Genomic DNA, 20,920 nt, shown 5'->3' on the forward strand with positions numbered 1-20,920 from the left:
TATTAAAGTAAAACCTCTAAAATATATGCAGAAAATAACATGTTGGGTATTTTCACATCCAAGATAGTCATTGAAAGGTTAAGAGGAAAGAAGTCTTGTTTCTAATGTTTTACAAAGGAAATCTATCTCTAGTACCAAATACCATACTGAGATTATAACATTCTTCTTACCTAAATTTGCTGAAGCTGTTAATCTTGTACCTTGTTAAAAAAAAAAAAATGTGTGTCTTCATTCATAAGGTCTGTCAAAGGTAATCATAAAACAACGAAGCAATCATTTACCCCAAAGACCAGTCCTCTCTAAATGGAATGTATCTTTTTCATTCAACACTATGGCTCTGAGACACTGGCTACTGGGAGGCAGCCAGGGAAGAGGCACAGAACAGTCCTGGTTCTCCAGAGGACCCCGCCGCAGTCTTTCAGGGAATCCAGTATGGAAGGAGCTTCTCCTCAGGGAGCTAACCTCCCATGAAGGAGTGAGATTTAAAACCGATTTCATTGTCACCCTATGCATTACAAAGAGGAGGGGAAAGCCTAAGCAAGAAACACAAGAACAACATTTGAAAAAGGGGAGTGCTAAGGGAAAACCTACAGCTTTTGAGGACGATAGCCTGTGCACAGCACATGGGGGACCAAGATTTTAGTTTTCAAAAAGCAGCTAAAATTTTATTTGTATTTAATCCTTTGTTTATATACCCAAATCAGAAATTAAGCCAGGGACGCCTGAGTGGCTCAGTTGGTTGGACGACTGCCTTCGGCTCAGGTCATGATCTCAGAGTCCCGGGATCGAGTCCCGCATCAGGCTCCCAGCTCCACGGAGAATCTGCTTCTCTCTCTGCCCTTCTCCTCACTCATGCTCTCTCTCACTGTCTCTCTCTCAAATAAATAAATAAAATCTTTAAAAAAAAAAAAAAAAAGAAAGAAAAAGAAATTAAGCCAAAAAGCATGAAATGAGAACCTCTCAGAACTCATATCCTACTCTCAAATAACCAAAACTATTTAGCCCTAAATGGGGCAGACAAAAAGTTCTCAAGAGCATTAACAGCTCAGGGGATATACATTAAGCCTCTTGCTTTATATTCACAAAATTAGAAAACTGGGCTAAACATACATCTCAAATGTGTGTCAAATAATTTGCATGGGTTAACCTCCCAAAACAAGCTTGCTGCTTTAAAGACATGCTTATACCAACCCTTCCTTACATCATCAGGGAAATTGTGAATCAAGAGGGAACAGCATGGGACACAAATATCTCATATATTCCTTTAATGGCAGTTGAATTTTTCAGAGTCAAATAGGACTGAAATGTCACAGCAATGGGACAAAATGCTGCTTTGTTTTAACCATGTGCTTTTTGGCCCTTGAGAACCTTTGGTTGGACTTTTCGTTCAGTAATCCATTCCATTAAATACGGTTCAATTCCCAGTCAAAGACCTTCACTGGCACTCAATAACAACATTCTTATAAATTAAAGCCAACTATAAGTCCTCCCTCTGGTTTCTCTTCTGTGCTCTGTATATATGTACATCTTTTTCAGAATCATAGTGAACCTTACTCAGAGTAAATTGCCTCTCCAGCATCGCTAAGAAGTTGTTGTCCCGTTCATAGCGAATTCGGCAAGCTAAAAGAATCACGGAGCGCTTGCTACTGAGATGTTCCAAAGTCTGAAGAAGATCTGCGAATGTTTCTTCTAAATATATGATATCAGCTCCAAGTATCAGGTCAAATTCTCCAGGTGAATAACTCCCCAAATTTTGTCCCCAGGTCAGCTCCTTAACAACAGCATTGGGTTGGATATGGGGAGGTAAGTTGGCTTGAACATTTGACTTAAGAAATTCTAATGCTACTTTTCGGTCCGTGATAGTCACATGAGCACCTAGAATGTGGGACAGAAAGACAGTCATGTACACATCAATACAACTAATAGCTTGGCCGGGGGCGGGGGGGGTATCAAGTTAAACAGCAGAGTGAGTGTCTCCAGTATTCCACCGCATAACCAGAAGATCATGGCCTTCAGGGATGGCTGCAGAAGAGCAGAACAACGACCAGTAGCTCCTTCCACACACTCTACTGGCAAAGGTGAATCTTTGATTTGTCTCTCTGACACACCTTCTGCAGACAGAGCTGGCCCACCCTGCACAGGTGTCTACCACTACTTTCATTCATTCATTAGGTCATGATCTTCAAGTCAACAGACCTGAGAGTAAAATGGAATCCACAGAAGAAAAATTTAGGAGCAAATGATTATGAAGATGACAAGATACCAAAAACAGGGAAAGGCTACTTTCTGGAGTCTAAGCTTTAAAAGAAATCAAGGGAGAGATTAACTGGCTATTATGAAATCCCAGTCCATATCTCCTGCTGTTAGGAAGCAGCATTATGTATTTTATGTATTTATGTATATATAAATTATATATTATATCATTATATATTTATATCCTTTTAATTATGTATCAATTAAATTATATATCAATTTAAATTATATACTTATATCATTTCTGAAAAATGGTATACTTAGAGGAGTATATACAAATACTAGATTGTATCAAAGCACTATATAGGTTAAAATGTGAGATCATGTTTCCTAAATGCTAAGTTTCTACGTGTGGTGTATACAGTTAATAAGGCAGTATTCTGTTCATGTTTCTTGTGAGTTATTTACCATGAACCAGTACGGCTGGGAGAAGACTGAGCTGGCAGTTCACTCTCACGGTGAAACAAGCACGGAAGGTCAGCCCTGAAACAGATCATCTGCGCTGCAGTAACAATACAGCGTGCGTAATCCTGTTCGGTTTGGGCCTAGTGAATTCTGAACACTGTAACACTAGGCTTCTTCTTTTACGAGATGACCTCTCCTCTGCACCCTTCTGTAGTTGGAATCGTCATGGGTAATTCCCCATGGGGCTCCAGACCAGCTACAGCAAACACCATTTCAGTGGCAGCTTGGACTGGTGTTTATCTTGGCCTGTGATGTTAGGAGGGCGTGTAATTCAATCTGACATTTACAGTCCCAGGTGTGACACGGAAGACAGTGCTCAAGCTGCTGGGTTTTACAAGCGCTGCCACCACTTGGACCATTCAGTGCGACACAGCGTGCTGCCTGATGAGCAGAATCCAGAGATACTGCTCCTCTCTCCTGATGGTAAGAAAGTCACAGACAGCCTTTTCCTGGTTTAACTCAAAACTTCTCTCTGGCTTTCTTAACAGTCAGACTGTTCCCCAGACTTGGTGGACATCAAATCACCTCAAAAGCTTTTAAAATCCAGATTCCCTGACCCCACCCCAATGTACAGAACCCTATCTTTAAAATGGGATGCTTTTTTCTAAGAATAGTTTCTAGGCAGTACAAAGAGATTTTCAAAGCAAGAACCAGGGTTTAAGAATCAGAACTAGATTCCAACTCTAACTCCATAATCCATGAGCTTCATGACCTTGGGCAAGTTACCTAACCTCTACCAAGCCTTCATTTCACCACTGAAGAGAGCTCCAACTGGACCCACCCACCACACAGGGGCACGCTGAGAAGCACAGACTAAAGACCTGGGAACTGCCTAGGCATTAACAGGTGTTTTTATTCTTTTAACAGGAAAATCTCATCACTCATTATTAAAGTTCTGCAGAAAACTCACCAGGGCTTTTTTGGGTGTTCCCTGAATTCAGTAATAAATGACTCAGGATACGAAAAACAAAAATACTTTAAAAAGGGGAATGATCAGGGCGCCTGGGTTAAAGCCTCAGCCTTCCGATCAAGTCATGATCCCAGGGTCCTGGGATCGAGCCCCGCATCGGGCTCTCTGCTCAGCAGAGAGCCTACTTCCTCCTCTCTCTCTCTGTCTGCCTCTCTGCCTGCTTGAGATCTCTGTCAAGTAAATAAATAAAATCTTTTAAAAATAAACAAACAAATAAATAAATAAATAGGGGAATGATCAACCTCTTACATTTCAAAATCACTACCTATTCTGTTCTCACTGCCACCTTTCTAAAGAGACCTTTTCTTTAGTCTCAGGTTTCAGCCTCAAAACTAACACCTAATACTTTGCAGCCACAACCAATAATAGGTATGCAAATCACATAGCACAGAGAGGTACGCACGATGTAATGTTAAATGAGACATATGTGTGTGTGCGCGCACGCGCGCACACACACACACACACACACACACTCTCTAACAGTGAACTACAGCTATGATTAAAAATACAGGTGGAGGTGGAGGCACCTGGATGGCTCAGTCAGTTAAGCATAGGCTTAGGCTCATGATCCTGGGGTTCTGAGATGGAGCCCTGCAGTGAGCTCCCTGCTCAGTGGGGGGTCTGATTCTCCCTCTCCTCCCTGCTCATGCTCTCTAAATAAATAAAATCTTAAAAAAAAAAAAAAATACAGGGGGAGGAAAAGGAATGGAAGGAAATATACCAAAATGGCAACACTATGTATGTTGCAGAGTCATGAATAATTAGGACATTAGATGAGTTCGTCATCCCCTTTCTGTATTCTGCTTCTAGGTCTACTTTGAAAGAGAGTGACATCACTTTTGTAAAAGAAACATGACTTTTCATGATCTTCTAGTTTGTTCAACTCTGATTCCAGAGCTACTGAAGGATCTACTGTGTGGCAAGTGGTGTGTGGGGCCAAGGACACACAGAGTAAGGTGCAGTCCCGAGTCTCAGGAACCTCAGCCAGCCAGGACAGACAGACACAAGGACAAACCACCTGTTACAAAATGTGACACAGTGGGGACGCAGGTGGTGAGCCGACCAAGCGCTGTGGGGAGAAGAAATCAGGCTGCAATGAATTCTGCTGTGGGGCAGGAAAGGATTCCAAGAGGTGACAGTGAAACCCGGCCAGGAAGCACACGTCCCCCATCAGGAGCACAGGGTCTGCGGCTCCCCTCCAGCCACTCCAGGAGCTATCCCTCTTATGAGGCAACAACTAACCATCCCTCGCTCTGCCCTAGTCTTTGAAAAAGCTCATCCGGTTTTCCCCATCCCACAGATCCAGACTTCTAGATCACAAAAAGAAATACTCAGAGGAGCAATCAACATTTATTTGAGCATTTGCTTTGTGCCAGTTAATGAGCTAACTGCTTCCTGTGCCTGATCTCACTGGATCCTCAGGCATGAACTAATTATTATCCCCAGTTTACAGGGAAACTGAAGCTGAGAGATTAAGCAATTTGCCGAAGGTCACAGAGCTGGTAAGAGTTAAAGGAGGTGTCAAAACCAAGTATAACTCTAAACCTATGCACTTGGCCAACTAACCCGTTTCTGTGCCAGCTGCTGCAGAAACAGAAGATACCTCATCTCCCTTCCAGATAACTCCTCTCGCAGCAGCAAAGTTAGCATCAAGGAAAGATAATAAAGGACCGCAGTGTCTGAGGAGCCTGGTTTGACTCTCGGGGCTCCACTGACCAGGACTTCACAAAAGGTTTCATCTCCCAGAACCCCAGTTTCACTGGAAAATAAGAAGTTCAAAATAAGACCTAACACCCATGGGGATGTTACAAAGCTAACAAAAGGCAGTGTACGAGCTAGGGCTTCATCAGTGCCTGCAAGGGCTGTGGTGTGCGGCGATGGACACCTAGCTCTCCACCACACTGCCCCGCTCTCCGTCACATTTGGAAAGGCAAGAGCTAAACAGAGAAAGGAAGACTGAAAAAAGAAAGAAGTTACCAGAAAAAGAACACAATAAAGGACGGGCTTTTGTGGGTCCTTGAGTACCTATACGTAATGGGATGGAATTCTAGCTCCTGACCACCAAAGTGTGGTCTAACTCCAACAGTGTTGGCATCATCACCCCTGGGAGCTTTTCAGAATGGAGGCTCTCGGGCCTGACCGCAGACCTACAGAAGCTGAAACTGCATTTTAACAAGAGCCCCGGGTGACAATACTGAAATGAATGTTATATCTCGTTGGATAGTTTGAACTGCATGAGTCAGAAGCTGTAGAAAGGAGTCAACAAAGGATTTTTTTTAATTATAAAATAAAAACAAAGCTTAAGGGCACCAGGGGGGCTCAGTCGGCTGAGCGTCCATCTTTGGTTTAGGTTCTGATCTCAGGGTCCTGGGATGGAGTCCTGAGTGGGCTCCCTGCTCAGCACAGAGTCTATTTCTCCCCCTCACTCCTGACCCCTATCTCTCCCCACTGTTCAGTGCTCTTTCTCTTTCTCAAATAAATAAATAAAATCTTTAAGTAAAAAAAAAAAAAAAGGCTTAAAAATACTCTAGGCCTATGTTAATGTATGTACACCAAACAAAAAATAGCAAACCCTGGTATCAATTCAGGACTGCATACTGTGAATACAAATTTTAAATATGTCAGTACAAACTATAGCAGGGCCGACCCTTCTTAGAAGAGAAAAACCAGCAAAGTTTTCTCAGCAAGGAAACTATAAGAATGAGACTACCTGCTCAACCTGCGTCACAGGGTTAAATCCAACAGAGTACGGGAAGGACCCTAAACTGGAAAAAAAGCTGTGCGCGTGAATATGAGAATTCTCTTTGAACTGAAAGTTGCCTTCAGATCATATTACTGGCCTAAAACTGAAGGGGGGCAGGAACCTAATTCAGACAACCTAATAGTCTCCCCCAATTGCAATTCTAATTGCCCAAATTAATGTGCTTGCTTAAAAAAACAAAATTTTTTTAAAAACTGAAGAAGGCAAAGCAATCTTTTATGAGAAGTATAAATAACAGGATGAGAGCAAGAACAAGAGAGAAGAAACCAGGCTTACTGGAGTTAAGGGCACCAGCAGTTGACTCATAAGCACAGGGCACAGAAGAGTCCAGCAAGGGGAAAACGAGTTTGAGTCTGTCTCAAGGAAACCGCAATCACACCACACAATGAGTTCCACTCACAGAGAAGTGAGCCAACGTATGGCACTCACCCAGCAGGGCCGCCACTATGCCCACCAGCCCGGTGCCGGCGCCCAGCTCCACAGCAGAGCAGCCCCGCAGCTCCACAGCTCCCATCTCCAGATACGTGCAAAGAACGACAGCCTGAGTCAAAGCACAGCGGGATGAGTCAAGTCAACAAGTGGTTTAGGAGCCCCCATTTCAGGCAGACTTCCCACTAGCAGGAAGACATCACATACCCCTCTCCCCCCTGCAAGGTTCCAGTCCCAGTTTAGCAACAACAGGCAGAAACTCAGCTGCTGCTGGGCGGTGACCCCCTAAATCGGGCACAGATACTGAGGCCTCAGGCCCCACAAGATCCCACCCCCCTCAGGACAGTAGGGGTCAAGGACACTGCCCACACAACACAGGGTGCTGCTGAGTGTGGCAAGTTTAATTACTGTCTGGTATATCTTACTATAAAGCTGTTATTAAAAATAAGTAAATAAAGTGCAGTCTGATCATCAGTTGCAGTGGTCTTCAGAGGCCCAGGGGTGTACTTACCGCGTCCCACACCACGGCTGCGACTCCCAGCTGTCTCCAGTCCTGCCGGATCTGGATGGTGTGGTTGGCAAAGGAGAAGGTGGCTAGAGGCTTGTGGAATTTCTGCAAGCCCACTCCCGCTGTCTCCTCATAGGGCACCAGGGCCATTTCGCCTGCACTCCGCTCTCTGCTCCCTCAAAGCTGTTGGGCAAAAGAAGCTTGCGTGACGCTCTGGCCAGAAAAAAATGCACTCTCTTAAGTAGCCCCAAATGCTTTTTAAGGCCATTTTTTTACAGGTTCAAAAGAAGACAACAAAGGGGACGGGGCGGGCGGGGGGCTTTGTCTAATTCCTCCCTGCAGGGCTCTTCCGCTTCTGGGAAGGGCGATTCCGCTCTGAAGCCCGCCAGACGAGGTCTTCGGGCAGAAGCACGCACAGCCGTACGGCTGCCGCAGGATGCCCGAGGCACTCCGCGGTCACCACCGGGTGAACCGGGGCCGCGGTGGGAGCGAGAGCGCAGCCGGGCTGCTGGCCCCGGGCCTCGGTGGAAGTCGCGCTTCCTACCCTGTCCCGGCCCGTGTGGACCGCGGCTGCCGCTCGCGGCGGTCGGCAGGACAGTGTTCGCTGCTGCGTCCCGGTCTCCCCTCCACCCCCTCGAAATTCAGCGCGTTCAACCGCGACAGCCCCGGGCCCGAAGCTGCACTCGGACTGAGTGTTAACGGCTTGGTCATCCGGCTTTCTGTCGCGGTCGCAGTTCCAGCTCGCCCGGACTGGAAGAGAAAGACACTCGCGAGCCCCGAGTCGCGGGCGGGGAGAGCCGGAGCCCGGGTCCGGGGGTGGGGGCCTCGGGCGTCCGCGGCTCAGAGGCCTGCCCTGAGTCCCCCAGCACCCGCCCAGTCCCCTCCAAAGGGTCCGCGTACGTACTCGCTGCCGGCGGGCCCCAGAGCTCCGGGAGCCCGCGGGGTGGGCGTGGGGGGCTGGGGAGGGACCCCCCCCCGCAAGCCGCGCCGGACGCGCCCCGCCCCGGGAGTGCCGCCCACTTCCCCAGCCCAGGCCGCCCCGAAGCGGGGCCGGCGACGCGGCGGGGCCCGAGGTGGGCCTCGCTTCTACTTACGGCCGGGGAGCCGGCCCCGCGCTTTCCCCGCCCCGAGCGCGGCCGCCGCCGCCGCAGCCGCCCGCCTTAAAGGGCCGGGAGCCGGGAGCCGGGAGCCGGCGGGGCGCGGGCTGCGCGGGCAGGCGGCGGGGGTGGGCGGCGCGCGCGCCGGGAGACACGCGTTTCCGGTCCCTCCTACCCCGGACAGGGGCCCCGCGGCGCGCAGGGTCGCAGGTGTGCGGGGCGCGCGCTGGAGGTGGACGCTGAGGGAGAGGGGATCCGGCCTCCCTCCGGGGGCTCCCCGAGGTCCCCGGGGTTCCCGGTCCGCCCGATCAGCTTCCGGGACGCCGAGGGCAGCGTGGGCGAGGAGCCGGAGGCGAGCGAGGTGCGGAGTCGCGGGTAGGTGCGCGGGGCTGCCCTGGCGGGGTGAGAGGGAGCCCACCGGGCCGGCGGGGGAGGCGTTCTCCTGCTGCTTCCACTTTTCTGCGGGTGAGCTGGTTCTCAACCCTCCCCCGCCGCGCCCCGCGCTCTGTGTGCGCGTCGTTTTGTTTTCTTCTGGTCTGTACGCCGGCCCGTTTTTAGTGTTAAAGGTCACGAATTAGCAGGTGTACATAAAAGTTTGCTCCGAAGTGGACACGGTCACCTGTGCGTCCTCGCGTCACCAGGCGAAGTCCGAAGTGGTGTCATCGCCACTTGGTGGCAATAGAGTAGGAAAAGTGACAAAGCCCTTGTCAGCTCTAGCGCGAACTCGGAGCCGCACGCTGCGCCCGGGACCCGATCGCGAAAAGCGTCCCGCGGCGGCAGCGGGGCCGGGGGGCGCGGGACGTGGCCCCACACCTAGTGCGGGGCGGTTGCCGCAGACCCAAGGCCCTAGCGTCCCTCCAGGAGGGCCGACGGTTGGTTCACCGGCCTCGGGACCCCTGTGCTTGACGCCAGAGCCACTGACCCAAGCTGCCGGCCCTTAGAAGGCGCGGCTGGAGTGAGCAGCCCACCGCACGACCCCGCGGGGAGCGGCGGCCGCCCCTCCGGGAAAGGTGCCTTTGCTTCCTGAGCCCCAGTTCCTCCCCCACGTGCCGCCGCTCGGTCCCGGGCATTCTCAGCCCCGGCTGCGTGTTGGAATGCACGCGAGCTATTTTCAACTCCCCCGGCCTGGACTCTGCCCCTGGGAAGTCGCGGTTGGCGTGAGGCGCCCCGAGCATTGGTATTTTTCTGCGCTTCCTGGTAATTCCCTTTTGCCACCTGCTGTAGGGGCCTGAGGCCAAGCCTGAACCCCGCCGCTACTCGCCTCTCCCCGCCTGCAGGGGGCGTGCCGGCCTCTCTGCACACCTCAGCCTTCCAAAGGAAGGGGGGGCTGCGAAGGAGACTTGATCAACTTCAAAGATCTGCAGCGAAGTTCTTTCACTTTTTTTTTTTTTTTTGCTCGATTTATTTATTTTTATTTTTAAAAATGTGTGTAATCGAATTTATTTTTAGAGCGGTTTTAAATTCACAGCAAAATTGGGAAGAAGGTACAGAGATTTCACATTCACTTCCCTGCTCCAACACCCGCATAGCCTCCGCCCATGATCAGTAACCCCCCACCAGAGTGGGGCATTTGTTACAACCGATGAACCTACACTGACACATCATTATCACCCCAAGTTTATCTTGGGATTCATTCTTGATATTGAGCATTTGATGAGTTTGGACCAATCTGTAATGGCATATACCCACCATAATAACATCATACAGAGATGGGGCCCTCCCTAAAATTCCCCTGTGCTCCACCTAGTCCTCTCCCTCCTTCTGCCATGACCACTCATCTTTTTACTCAGACCCTTTGGGTCCATACCAAAGACTGTGATTACTGAATATTACGGCAAAAGTATATTGAGTTTTGCAAGAAACCACCAGACTGTCTTCCAAAGTGGCTGTACCATTTTTTGCATTTCCACCAGCAACGAATGAGAGTTTCTGTTGCTCCACATCCTTGTCCATATTGGGTGTTGTGAGTGTTTTTAAATTTTAGCCTTTATGGTAGGTGTGTATTAGTTGTTTTAATTTGCAGTTCCCTGGTGACATATGATGTGGAGCATCTTTTCATATGCTATCTCTGCATCTTCTTTAATGAAGTGTCTGCTAAGTCTTTGGCACACTTTTTTATTTTATGTTTTTTTTAAAGATTTTATTTATTTGACAGACAGAGATCACAAGTAGGCAGAGAGGCAGGCAGAGAGAGAGAGAAGGAAGCAGGGTCCCCGCTGAGCAGAGAACCTGACGCGGGGCTTGATCCCAGGACCGTGGGATCATGACCTGAGCCGAAGGCAGAGGCTTTAACCCACTGAGTCACCCAGGTGCCCTGGCACATTTTTTTAGATCTTTATTTAAGTTCAATTAACATATAATGTATTATTAGTTTCAGAGGTAGAGGTCGATGATTCATCAGTCTTATCTAACACCTGGTGCTCATTATGTCACATGCCCTCCTTAATGTCCATCACCCAGTCACCCCATTCCCTCCACCCCCTCCCTCTAGCAACCCTCAAGTTTCCTATGATTAAGAGTCTCTAACGGTTTCTCTCCCTGATTGCTTCTTTATTTTTTCCTCTCTTCCACTATGATCCTCTATTTTGCTTCTTAAATTATACATATGACTGAGATCATATGATAATTGTCTCTTTCTGATTTACTTATTTCACTTAACATAATACCCTCTATTCCATCCATGTCATTGCAAATGGCAGGATTTCATTTTTTGATGACTGCATAATATTCCACTGTGTCCCTATGCCACATTTTCTTTATCCATTCATCTGTCGATGGACTTCTGGGCTCTTTCCACAGTTTGACTATTGGGGACATTGCTGCTATAAACAGGTGCCCCTTCAAATCACTACATACGTATATTCGTGCTAAATACCCAGTAGTGAGATTGCTGGGTCGTAGGGTAGCTCTATTTTCAACATTTTGAGGAACTTCCTTACTGTTTTCCAGAGCACCTGCACCAGCTTACACTCCCACCAACAGTGTAGGAGGGTTCCCCTTTCTCCACATCCTCACCAGCATCTGTCATTTCCTGACTTGTTCATTTTAGCCATTCTGACTAATGTGAGGTGGTATCTCATTGTGGTTTTGATTTGTATTTCCCTGATGCTGAATGATGTTGAGCACTTTTTCATTGTCTGTTGGGCATCTGGATGTCTTCCTTGCAGAAATGTCTGTTCCTGTTTTCTGCCCATGCCTTGATTGAATTATTTGTTCTTTGGGTATTGAGTTTGATAAGTTTTTTATAGATTTTGGATACTAGCCCTTTATCTGATAAGACATTTGCAAATATCTTATCCCATTCTGTTGGTTGTCTTTTGATTTTGTTGAATGTTTCCTTTGCTGTGAGTAAAAGCTTTTTATCTTGATGAAGTCCCAATTGTTCCTTTTTGCTTTTGTTTCCCTTGCCTTTGGAGATGTATCTAGCAAGAAGTTGTGCCGAGGTTACAGAGGTCGCTGCCTATGTTCTCCTCTAGGATTTTGATGGATTCCTCTCTCACATGTAGGTCCTTCATTGATTTGGAGTCTGTTTTTGTTTATGGTATATGGTATAGGTATTCTTCTCCATGTGGCTGTCCAATTTTCCCAACACCATTTGTTGAAGAGACTGTCTTTTTTCCAGTGGACATTCTCTCCTGCTTTGTTGAAGATTAGTTGACCGTAGAGTTGAAGGTCCACCTCTGGGCTCTCTATTCTCTTCCATTGATCTGGAACACATAGGCTATTATTGTGCCAGTACCATACTGTCTTGATGATTACAGCTTTGTAATAGAGCTTGAAGTCTGGAATTGTGATGCCGCCAGCTCCTTTCCTTAGCTACTTGGGGACTTCTCTGGTTCCTTACAAATCTTAGGATTATTTGTTCCAGCTCTGTGAAAAAAGTTGATAGTATTTTGATAGGGATTGCATTGGATATATAAATTGCTCTAGATAGCATAGACATTTTAACAATATTTGTTCTTCTAATTTATGAGCATGTAATGTTTTTCCATTTCTTTATGTCTTCCTCAATTTCTTTCATGAGTGTTCCCCATTTTTCTGAGTACAGATCCTTTGCTTCTTTGATGAGGTTTATTCCTAAGTATCTTGTGATTTTTGGTGGCCCCTTTTTTGGGGTCCTATTTTAATTTCTAGCTGTATTGAGATATAATTGACATATTTATGTTCAAGATATATAATGTGATGATTTGGTTCATGTATATATCGCAAAATTGTTATTACAATAAAGTTAGTTATCACATCTATCATCTCACATAATTATAATTTGTATGTGTATGCATGTGTGTAGTAAGAATATTTAAGGTCTACTCTCTTAACAACTATCAAGTATATGATATGGTACTGTTAACTATAATCACCATGCTGAATATTAGATTCCTAGAACTTATACATCTTACAACTGTAAGTTGTACCCTCTGAACAACATCTTGTCATTCCCCCACCCCCAGCTTCTGGCAACCACCATTCTACTCTGTTTCTATGAATTTAGCTTTTTAAAAAATAGATTCCACATAGGGGTGCCTGAGTGGCTCAGTAGGTTAAGCATCCAACTCTTGGTTTCAGGTCAGGTCTGCTCTCAGGATAGTGAGATTGAGCCCAGCATTAGATGCTCCACTGGGTGTGGAACCTGCTTAAGATTCTCTCTTTCCCTCTCCCCCTCCCCTCACCCCCCGCCTGCTATTCACTCTGAAAATATAGATAGATTCCACATATAAGTAAGATCATATAATATTTATTTAGCTTCTTTTGCTTAGCATAGGACCCTTGGGATCCAACTATGTTGTTGCCAATAGCAAGATGGCCTTCTTTTTAATGGCTCAATAATATTCCAACATATATTTGTATGCCTATGATATGTATTATATGATATTATATATGAGATATATCACCCCACACACCGCATTTTCTTTATCCATTCATCTGTCAATGGGACTAGGTTGTTTCCTTGTCTTGGACGTTGTAAATAATGCTATAGTCAAAGTTCATGAGGGTATAGGTATCTTTTCGAGATAATGATTTCATTTCCTTCAGATATAAACTCAGAAGTGGGATTACTGGATCATATGGTAGCTCTGTGTTTAATTTTTTGAGGAACTTCTGTAATGTTCATACTGTTTTCCATAGTGGCTACACCACACTGTATCCCACCGACAGGGTACTAGCATCCCTTTTTCTCCATATCCTCTCCAACACTTGTTATCTCTTATCTTTTTGATAGTTGCCACTCTCACGGATGTGAGGTGATATCTTATTGTGGTTTTGAGTTACATTTCCCTTAAGAGTAGTGATGCTGAGCATTTTCTCATGTACCTGTTGTTGGTCCCATTTTTAATCTGATTATTTTCTTATTGTTGAGGTTGTTTTTTTTTTTTTTTTTTTTTTTAAGATTCGTTCATTTATTTTGGAGGTAGAGCATGACAGTGCTAGCAGTGGGGGGGCCGTGGGGAGGGAGCAATGGGAAAGAGAATCCTTAAGGTAACTCCCCATTGAGCGCAGAGCCAGACTCGGGGCTCTGGGGCTCAATCCCAGGACCCTGAGATCATGACCTGAGCTGAAATCAAGAGCCGGCTGCTTCACTGACTGAGACACCCAGGCGCCCCTTATTGTTGAGTTTTAAGAATTCTTTGTATATCTTGGATAACAGTCCTCTATCAGATAGCTCTTTTGCAAATATTCTCTCCAAGTCTGTGGCTGGTCTTTTCCTTCTCTTGACAGCATTTTTTGCAGACCAGAAATATTTTATTGTAAGAAGTCACCTTATCAATTATTTCTCCCATGGATATTGCCTTTGGCCTCACACTGAAAAAAATCATTGCAAACCCAAGGTTGCCTGCATTTTCTGCTGTTATCTTGTCAGAGTTATCTTGTAAGGTCTGTGTTTAGATTCATGTTTTTGCATGTGGACATCCCGGTTGTTCCAGCACCATTTTTTTTAAAAGCTGCCTTTTCTCCATTGTATTGCCTTTGCACCTTGTCCGGGATCAGCTGACTGTATCTCCGTGGGTGTTTCTGTGCGCGCGCCGCTCCACCGGTCCGTTCACCTGTCCTCTCGCCAGCCTCACACTGTCTCGATTATTGCGGCTTGTGCTAAATCTGACGTCAGGTAGGGCAGTCCTCCACTGATCCTTCTCCTTCAGAGTTATTTTTCCTTCTCCGGCCTTCTCTCCTCCGTTCCCCTCTCCCAGGGTCTCCTCTCTCTTACCTCCTCCCTGTCTCTGTGTGGCTGCTGCCTCTCAGCTTGCCTCCCACCCCATTTTCTTCTTCCCTCTCTGGGTCCCTTTCCCTTGGGAAGTTAGGATTGGGCACAAGAAAAAGGACGGGCTTTGGGGCCAGAGAGACCATGAAAGTAAAATTCTGCCTCTGACCCTTTCATCGGGATGACCCTGAGCAATGTGTACAGCTCCCTAGCTCCCAGGCTCCTCATGTGTGAAGGCTGCCACAGAGATCCCGACCCCTCCTCCCTCCTTCTCGCACTCTCCATTGTTTTTGCTGAAATCATGCACAGAACTTTACGAGACAGAACCTTCCGGACCTCTCCAGCACTCCACTAACACAGGACATCCGTCTCATTATATTTACTTACATTTCATCTCGAAATGTGTGTCCCATCGCCCTCTCAAGGTTCTCATTGGTGTCACTTGGCTCAAGAAGCACCAGAAAGAACATTTAGGGCATATGCAACTTGTATAGCAGTGTAGACATGAAGTGGAGCTCGTGTTTTTATAAGAATAAACCAAACAGCCGCTGGTTCTCTGTGAATACTTGAAAATAAACGTTTGATCCTCAAAAAATACTGGGTATGTAGTAGATGATAATTATTTTAAATATCCAGTCCACCTTCCCCAGGCCTGTCCTTGGTGTCCTTTCTGGAGGAAGTGATGTCTGTCCACCCACCCTGGGCCAGGACAGGACCAGGCTTGGCTGTGGGACTTGCTCTGGCCAGTGGAACATGGGTAGAAATGACACTGGCCACCTGCAGGCAGGAGCACGAGGTGCCTTGCACAGCTGTGTCATTGCTTCTCCCCTGCTTAAGAACTGTGTGTCTCAGAGCAGGACACAGCCTCACTGCGGGTCCCATGGAGCAGAACCACAGCTGTCCTGTGCGAAAGGGGAAACGGGAGTGAGAAATAAGCCTTGTGGAGCTAACCACTAAGATCTGGGGTTGTTACTGCAGCGTAGCTCAGCAGAAGCTGACAAACAAGGTGTGAAAGAGACAGGAATCTCAAGCATTAGGTACAGGTTTTTAGCGGGTGGCTCAGTTTAGCTTTCCAGTAAAGTGGATCCTGTTTTGGAGCTCTGCCCATCTCATAATGTCTCCTGGGCCCCCAGCATCAACGTCAGCCGAGACCACTGACCCCCTTTCTCCAGCTGGGATTCTAAGACTTGAAGGCAATTCTCCTACTGACAGCCTTGCTGGAGGTATCCAAAAAAAGAGATCCCATTTTTGCATTACCCACATTTCAAAGTACAGTTCAACCGTAATATAGCAATCCAAAAATGATGGGCTTTTTCCTAATAGCAAGAGGAGCTTGCTAACTAATTAGGGAATGTGCTCGGGCATCTCCCCAGCCCAGGGGGTTCCCTCTGCACCTTCATGGTGCACTGTTGAACTTCTCTGTGCATCATGGAACTCTTCATGCCCACACAGCCTCTTGCAGGAAAGCAGAACTTAGGAAGAGTTAACATATAAATAAGTCCACCCAGAGGCCTATGGCTGATAGCTTTTTATTTTTATCCGCATGATTAATTGCCTTTCCCCAACCACCTCCCCGAAGAAGAATGGTGGAAGGGTGCTTATTCTTTTGTCCCTCCTGTGTTTTGGAACTAGTCCATGTACTAGGTCATGGATTGTAGAAGCTGCCACCTTGGAACAACATGATCCCACCCTGGGTCACGGTGGGTACCCCACCCAGGCCGGATCCCTAACTCTCTCCACAGAGCAAAAACTCAGAGTAGCTGTTGGACAGCTGTTCTTATTGTTATTAGCCCAGCATCCGTGTCGCATTTTGCTGGTGGCAGATCCCTTGTGCTAGCTGTCAAGAGCCCAGCTTTTGCGGCCTGACGGTTCAGGTCAAATCCCAGCTCTTGCAGGTTACAGCTGCGTGGCCTTAGCTGATACACATTCATCTGTGCCTCAGTTTCCCCACCTACAAAAGGGGACAATGTGCTGATTAAATTAGCAAACAAAGAAGATAAGATTAAAACAATTTAACTTCTCTAACGCACCTAAAATTGTACCCGACAGTCAACTTCATGTATCATTTGCTCTTATGTGTTTGGGGGAGAGCCAGCCTTGGCCCTGGCTCCAGACCTGGCAGTGAGCGTTTCCTTCCATCTGCCATGGGTGGTCCAGAAGCAGGCACGTGACCAGAGCTGCGCTTACTTGCAGCCCTTCCCAAGACTTGCTGAGACTCTCAGAAAAGCAGAGTGTTGGCAAAGGGTAGAAGTCTAGAGGTCCTTTTGGTCATCTGGTCCCACGAGGGCTGAGCCAGCCGGGAATGGAGCCGGCAGTGGTGCCAGAGGAGGGAGAGGCTGCTGCTTAGGGTGCCCTGTGACCACCTGGGTCCAGTGGACTGAGAAGTTTGAGTTATTTGAGCCGTGAAATTCCCCAATTCACTTACGCCAGGTCGAACAGCTTTCTCTGTCCCCTGCAGGAGCCAAACAGCCCTGACACATTCAGTCCAGGCTGGTCCCTTGAGTAAAGGAGATATAAAGTCATACCAGCTCAGGGCGTCTCGGTTTGGACGATGTATGTATGGAGAGGCTGGTCGCGGAGAGCAGCTGGGGGCTTCCCCGCCACAACCTGCACTTGGCTTCCCAGAGCCTACGGGACACCGGCGTAACCTGAGAATACATTTCCTTTTCTTGCTGAAGCTGGCTTGAGTGCCCGATGCACACCTCGAGAATCATGGAAGTCCTTTTTTTTTTTTTTTAAAGATTTTATTTATTTATTTGACAGAAAGATCACAAGTAGGCAGCGAGGCAGGCAGAGAGAGGGGGAAGCAGGCTCCCTGCTGAACAGAGAGCCCGATGCAGGGCTCTATCCGAGGACCCTGAGATCATGACCTGAGCCGAAGGCAGAGGCTTAACCCACTGAGCCACCCAGGCGCCCCGAGAATCGTGGGAGTCCTAATGAGTGATGTGTTTTCCGTTGTTTTTAGGAAGAAGAAGTACACAGAATACATTCTATAAGTCCCTGGCATATAACTCAGAGATAGCTAGCTTACTGTCCTATTTGCCAAAGAGCAAATATGATCCTAACAGATGAACATGTGTTTGAAAAACAAAAGTCTGACTCCTCTCCACACTTGTGGTCAACAGATGACCTGAGTTAGCCCAGACCATGATAAATGTTGGTGGAAAGGAAGCCTGATCTCTGGTGACATCTTTCTGCCCATTCTAGGCTGAAGAGGTGCCCCCCCCCATACCAAATGTACCACCTCCGGGACACCTTGGTGGCTCTATCAAGGGAACATCAGACTCTTGGTTTGGCCTCAGGTCATGATCTCAGGGTCATGGGATCAAGACCTGCATTAAGCTCGGCGCTCAGTGCAGAGTCAACTTGAAAAATAAAAAAAGGTACCAGCTCCCTCGCTGTGCAGTGCAAGAGTTGGTTGGGGGGCGGGGGTAGTTAGAGTCGCCAGGACTTGAATGCTAGCTCCCCTCTCGCTAGTGTCTAATTATGCAGCCTTAGGCTGCATTTTTACTGCCATTCCCCTGGTTTCCATTTTCTTACCTGTAAATGGGGTTGATGATAATGCCCACCTCATTCAGGGCTTGCTGTGTGCCCCAGAGGAGGGGAAGTCTGTAAAAGTGGATTAGTATCTCTGGGCCTCATTCTCCTGCTCTGCAAAAGGAGGATCTTCCCACAAGGCTGAGGCTGCCACACTGATGTGAGGAGGAAGTGCCCTCATGCTCAGGGCTGACCACAGTGCTTGACCTGCAGTAAGCACTCACCAAATCCTAGTTGTTACCAATTCCTTCACTGTGGTCCCAGCTTCTCCTGCCTAGCAGGGTTGGTGACCTTCCTGCTTTTCAGTGCCCATTTAAAATTTCTGTTCGGTCACTGTCCATGTAAGCCGAGGCAGTTGCGGTGACCAGAGTGTCCTCCCAAGGCCTGTCTTGCCGCAGGACCCCGCCGCCTCTCCGGCTGATAGCTCGCCGCCGTCACTTGGCCTGCACACCGTCTTTAGAGTTGCATATCAGTGGCTCCCCATTGCCTACAAGTTCATGGCATCCAGTTCAAAGACCTAATTTTTTCTTTATATCCTGCCTTGTTCCAGAAGATATTCAGATACCTGGCAGTATCTCATTTTTGTTGAAGATGCTCTGTGATCTCTCACTACAAAACTAGGCCTTCAAAATAGTCTTTGGACCCAGACCCCATTATCAGTTCAGTCTGGTCCTGTCACCCACTGGTTTGATGGGGTCTGTACAGGGGGCGTCCGCACGGTGCCAGGCACAGGAGGGCCGTCGTGGAGGCCTCGCTCTTAGGGTCTTGGGTTCAGCTGGGTCTCCAGCCCATGAAGTTGGTGTATTCGTTGCCAAGAGCTGCCATAACCAAGCACCACACACTGGGCGGCTTATAAAAAGCCGAAATGTATTTTCTCCTAGTTCAGGAGGCTAAGGGTCTGAAATCAAGGTGTTGGCTGGGCCATAACTTCTCCAAAGGCTCTAAGGAAAGAATCCTTCCCTGCCTCTTCCATCTCCTGGGGGCCCCTGGCCTGCCTTGTCTGGTGGCAGCCTTCCCCCCATCTCTGCCTCCATCTTCACGTGGCAGTCTTCTCCCTGGGTGTCTTTGTCTCCAAATCTCCCACTCATCATAAGGACACCAGTCATGGATGGAAGGCCCATCCTAATCCAGTAGGACCTCATCTTTATTTGATTACATCTGCAAAGAGCCTCTTTCCAAATAAAGTCGCATTCATGGGTGCTAGATGTTAAGACTTCAGTGTATCTTTTGAGAAGACACAATTCAACCCATTATAGCAGCCAAAGCAGCAAGAAACAAATAAATGAGGGCAAATTTTAAATGAAAATACCTTTTTTAGGGACACCTGGGGTGCTCAGTCAGTTAAGTGTCTGCCTTCAGCTTAGGTCATACTCCTGGGGTCCTGGGATCAAGCCCCGTGTCAGGCTCCCTGCTCAGTGAGGAGTCTGCCTCTCCCTCTGACCTTCTCCCCTGCTCATGCCCTCACTTGTGCTTTCTCTCTCTCTCAAACATTTTTTTAAAAGAAAATAACTAATATTCACAATTTTATAGTGGAAAATGGTATAGGACAGTGTTTGAGAGTGTAGGAAAAGTAGAATAATAGTAATAATGCCCACATCTTTGGACTGTTTGGAGGAGGAGGCGGGCAGTAAGTTAACACATGGCAATTACCACATGTAACACCGTAACACCTGCACGTAGTAATCTCTTAATGAGACCACCTATTCTTTACTTTTTTTCATTTCTTATTTAGAATCTTAAAATCTGCAAATATGAGAACACTTTAAATAAATCCACTGTTATTAAGCCTTAAATCAAGCATCATTGCATACTTAAGGAGGTCTTATCTGTCATCTTGTAAATGGGCTGCTCTGTGCTCGCATAGCTTACCTCCTATTAAAGTAACAGGGATTATAATATCAAGTTATCAGACATTGTATTCTGTCGCAGTGAATGTGCTGCCCACATGGCTAACCCTTTAAAGGTAAAATGGATTATAAAGACCAAGAGCGTGGGGCATCGCATACCACTGCCGTGAACGGGAGAGAATGGCTACTTGGTTTCTTTAAACTGAAGTTTACCACAGTGACAGCAGCGTGAGAAAACACACCAAGCCGTCACCCAAGCTCCGGAGCCGTTTCGTTACACAGTATGCAGTTAAGATGAATTTTGTTACCATGAAATTTTATCTGTAGTGACTGTTTTCATTAATGTGGGCCAAGGCAAATTGATTAGACTACCAGTCTCCAAAAAGTAGAAGAATTCATGGACGGAATGTTGTGCTAAAAGCAAATTGGACCCATTCTCCTACTACTCTTGAGCAAGAGTGGAGGTGAGAAAAGGAGCAGGAAGTTGGGGAAATTTCTTTTGATTTATTGTTAATGCTCCTCTCTTAGTTTTTCTTTAGACTGCTTAGTTCTCATCCAAGCTACTATGGTTAATGTTTTTAGCTTATATTTTTTTTAATGTTGTAATAGAGATTAGTATTATAGTTGTGCTATAACCTCATTTTAAAGACATAGAAATTGAGACATAGACATTTTTAATTTTTTTTTTTAATTTATCAGAGAGAGAGAGAGGGGGAGAGAGTGAGCACAGGCAGACAGAATGGCAGGCAGAGGCAGAGGGAGAAGCAGGCTCCCTGCTGAGCAAGGAGCCCGATGTGGGACTCGATCCCAGGACGCTGGGATCATGACCTGAGCCGAAGGCAGCTGCTTAACCAACT

The 20,920-nt window shown here is 47.1% G+C and overlaps 1 protein-coding gene across 11 annotated transcripts; it reads right to left on the reverse strand.

Moving 5' to 3' along the window:
• Positions 1–1,248: 1,248 nt before the first annotated feature.
• On the reverse strand, positions 1,249–8,751 carry METTL21A (methyltransferase like 21A). Of its 11 annotated transcripts, none has more exons than XM_032354591.1 (4): positions 8,659–8,751; positions 7,390–7,569; positions 6,860–6,990; positions 1,249–1,883 (listed from the first exon to the last, which is right to left on the reverse strand). In XM_032354591.1, exons 2-4 carry the CDS (start codon positions 7,534–7,536, stop codon positions 1,478–1,480), a joined length of 684 nt encoding a protein of 227 aa, XP_032210482.1. In that variant the 5' UTR covers positions 7,537–7,569; positions 8,659–8,751; the 3' UTR covers positions 1,249–1,477. The 11 variants fall into 11 exon arrangements, with proteins under 11 accessions (XP_032210482.1, XP_032210481.1, XP_032210478.1 ...); XM_032354590.1 differs by having other exon boundaries at positions 7,390–7,599; positions 8,659–8,742; XM_032354587.1 differs by lacking the exon at positions 8,659–8,751 and adding an exon at positions 8,481–8,536 and having other exon boundaries at positions 7,390–7,599.
• Positions 8,752–20,920: the final 12,169 nt, after the last annotated feature.

This window comes from Mustela erminea, chromosome 8 (genome assembly GCF_009829155.1).
Source record: "Mustela erminea isolate mMusErm1 chromosome 8, mMusErm1.Pri, whole genome shotgun sequence".
Taxonomy (NCBI): Eukaryota; Metazoa; Chordata; class Mammalia; order Carnivora; family Mustelidae; genus Mustela; species Mustela erminea.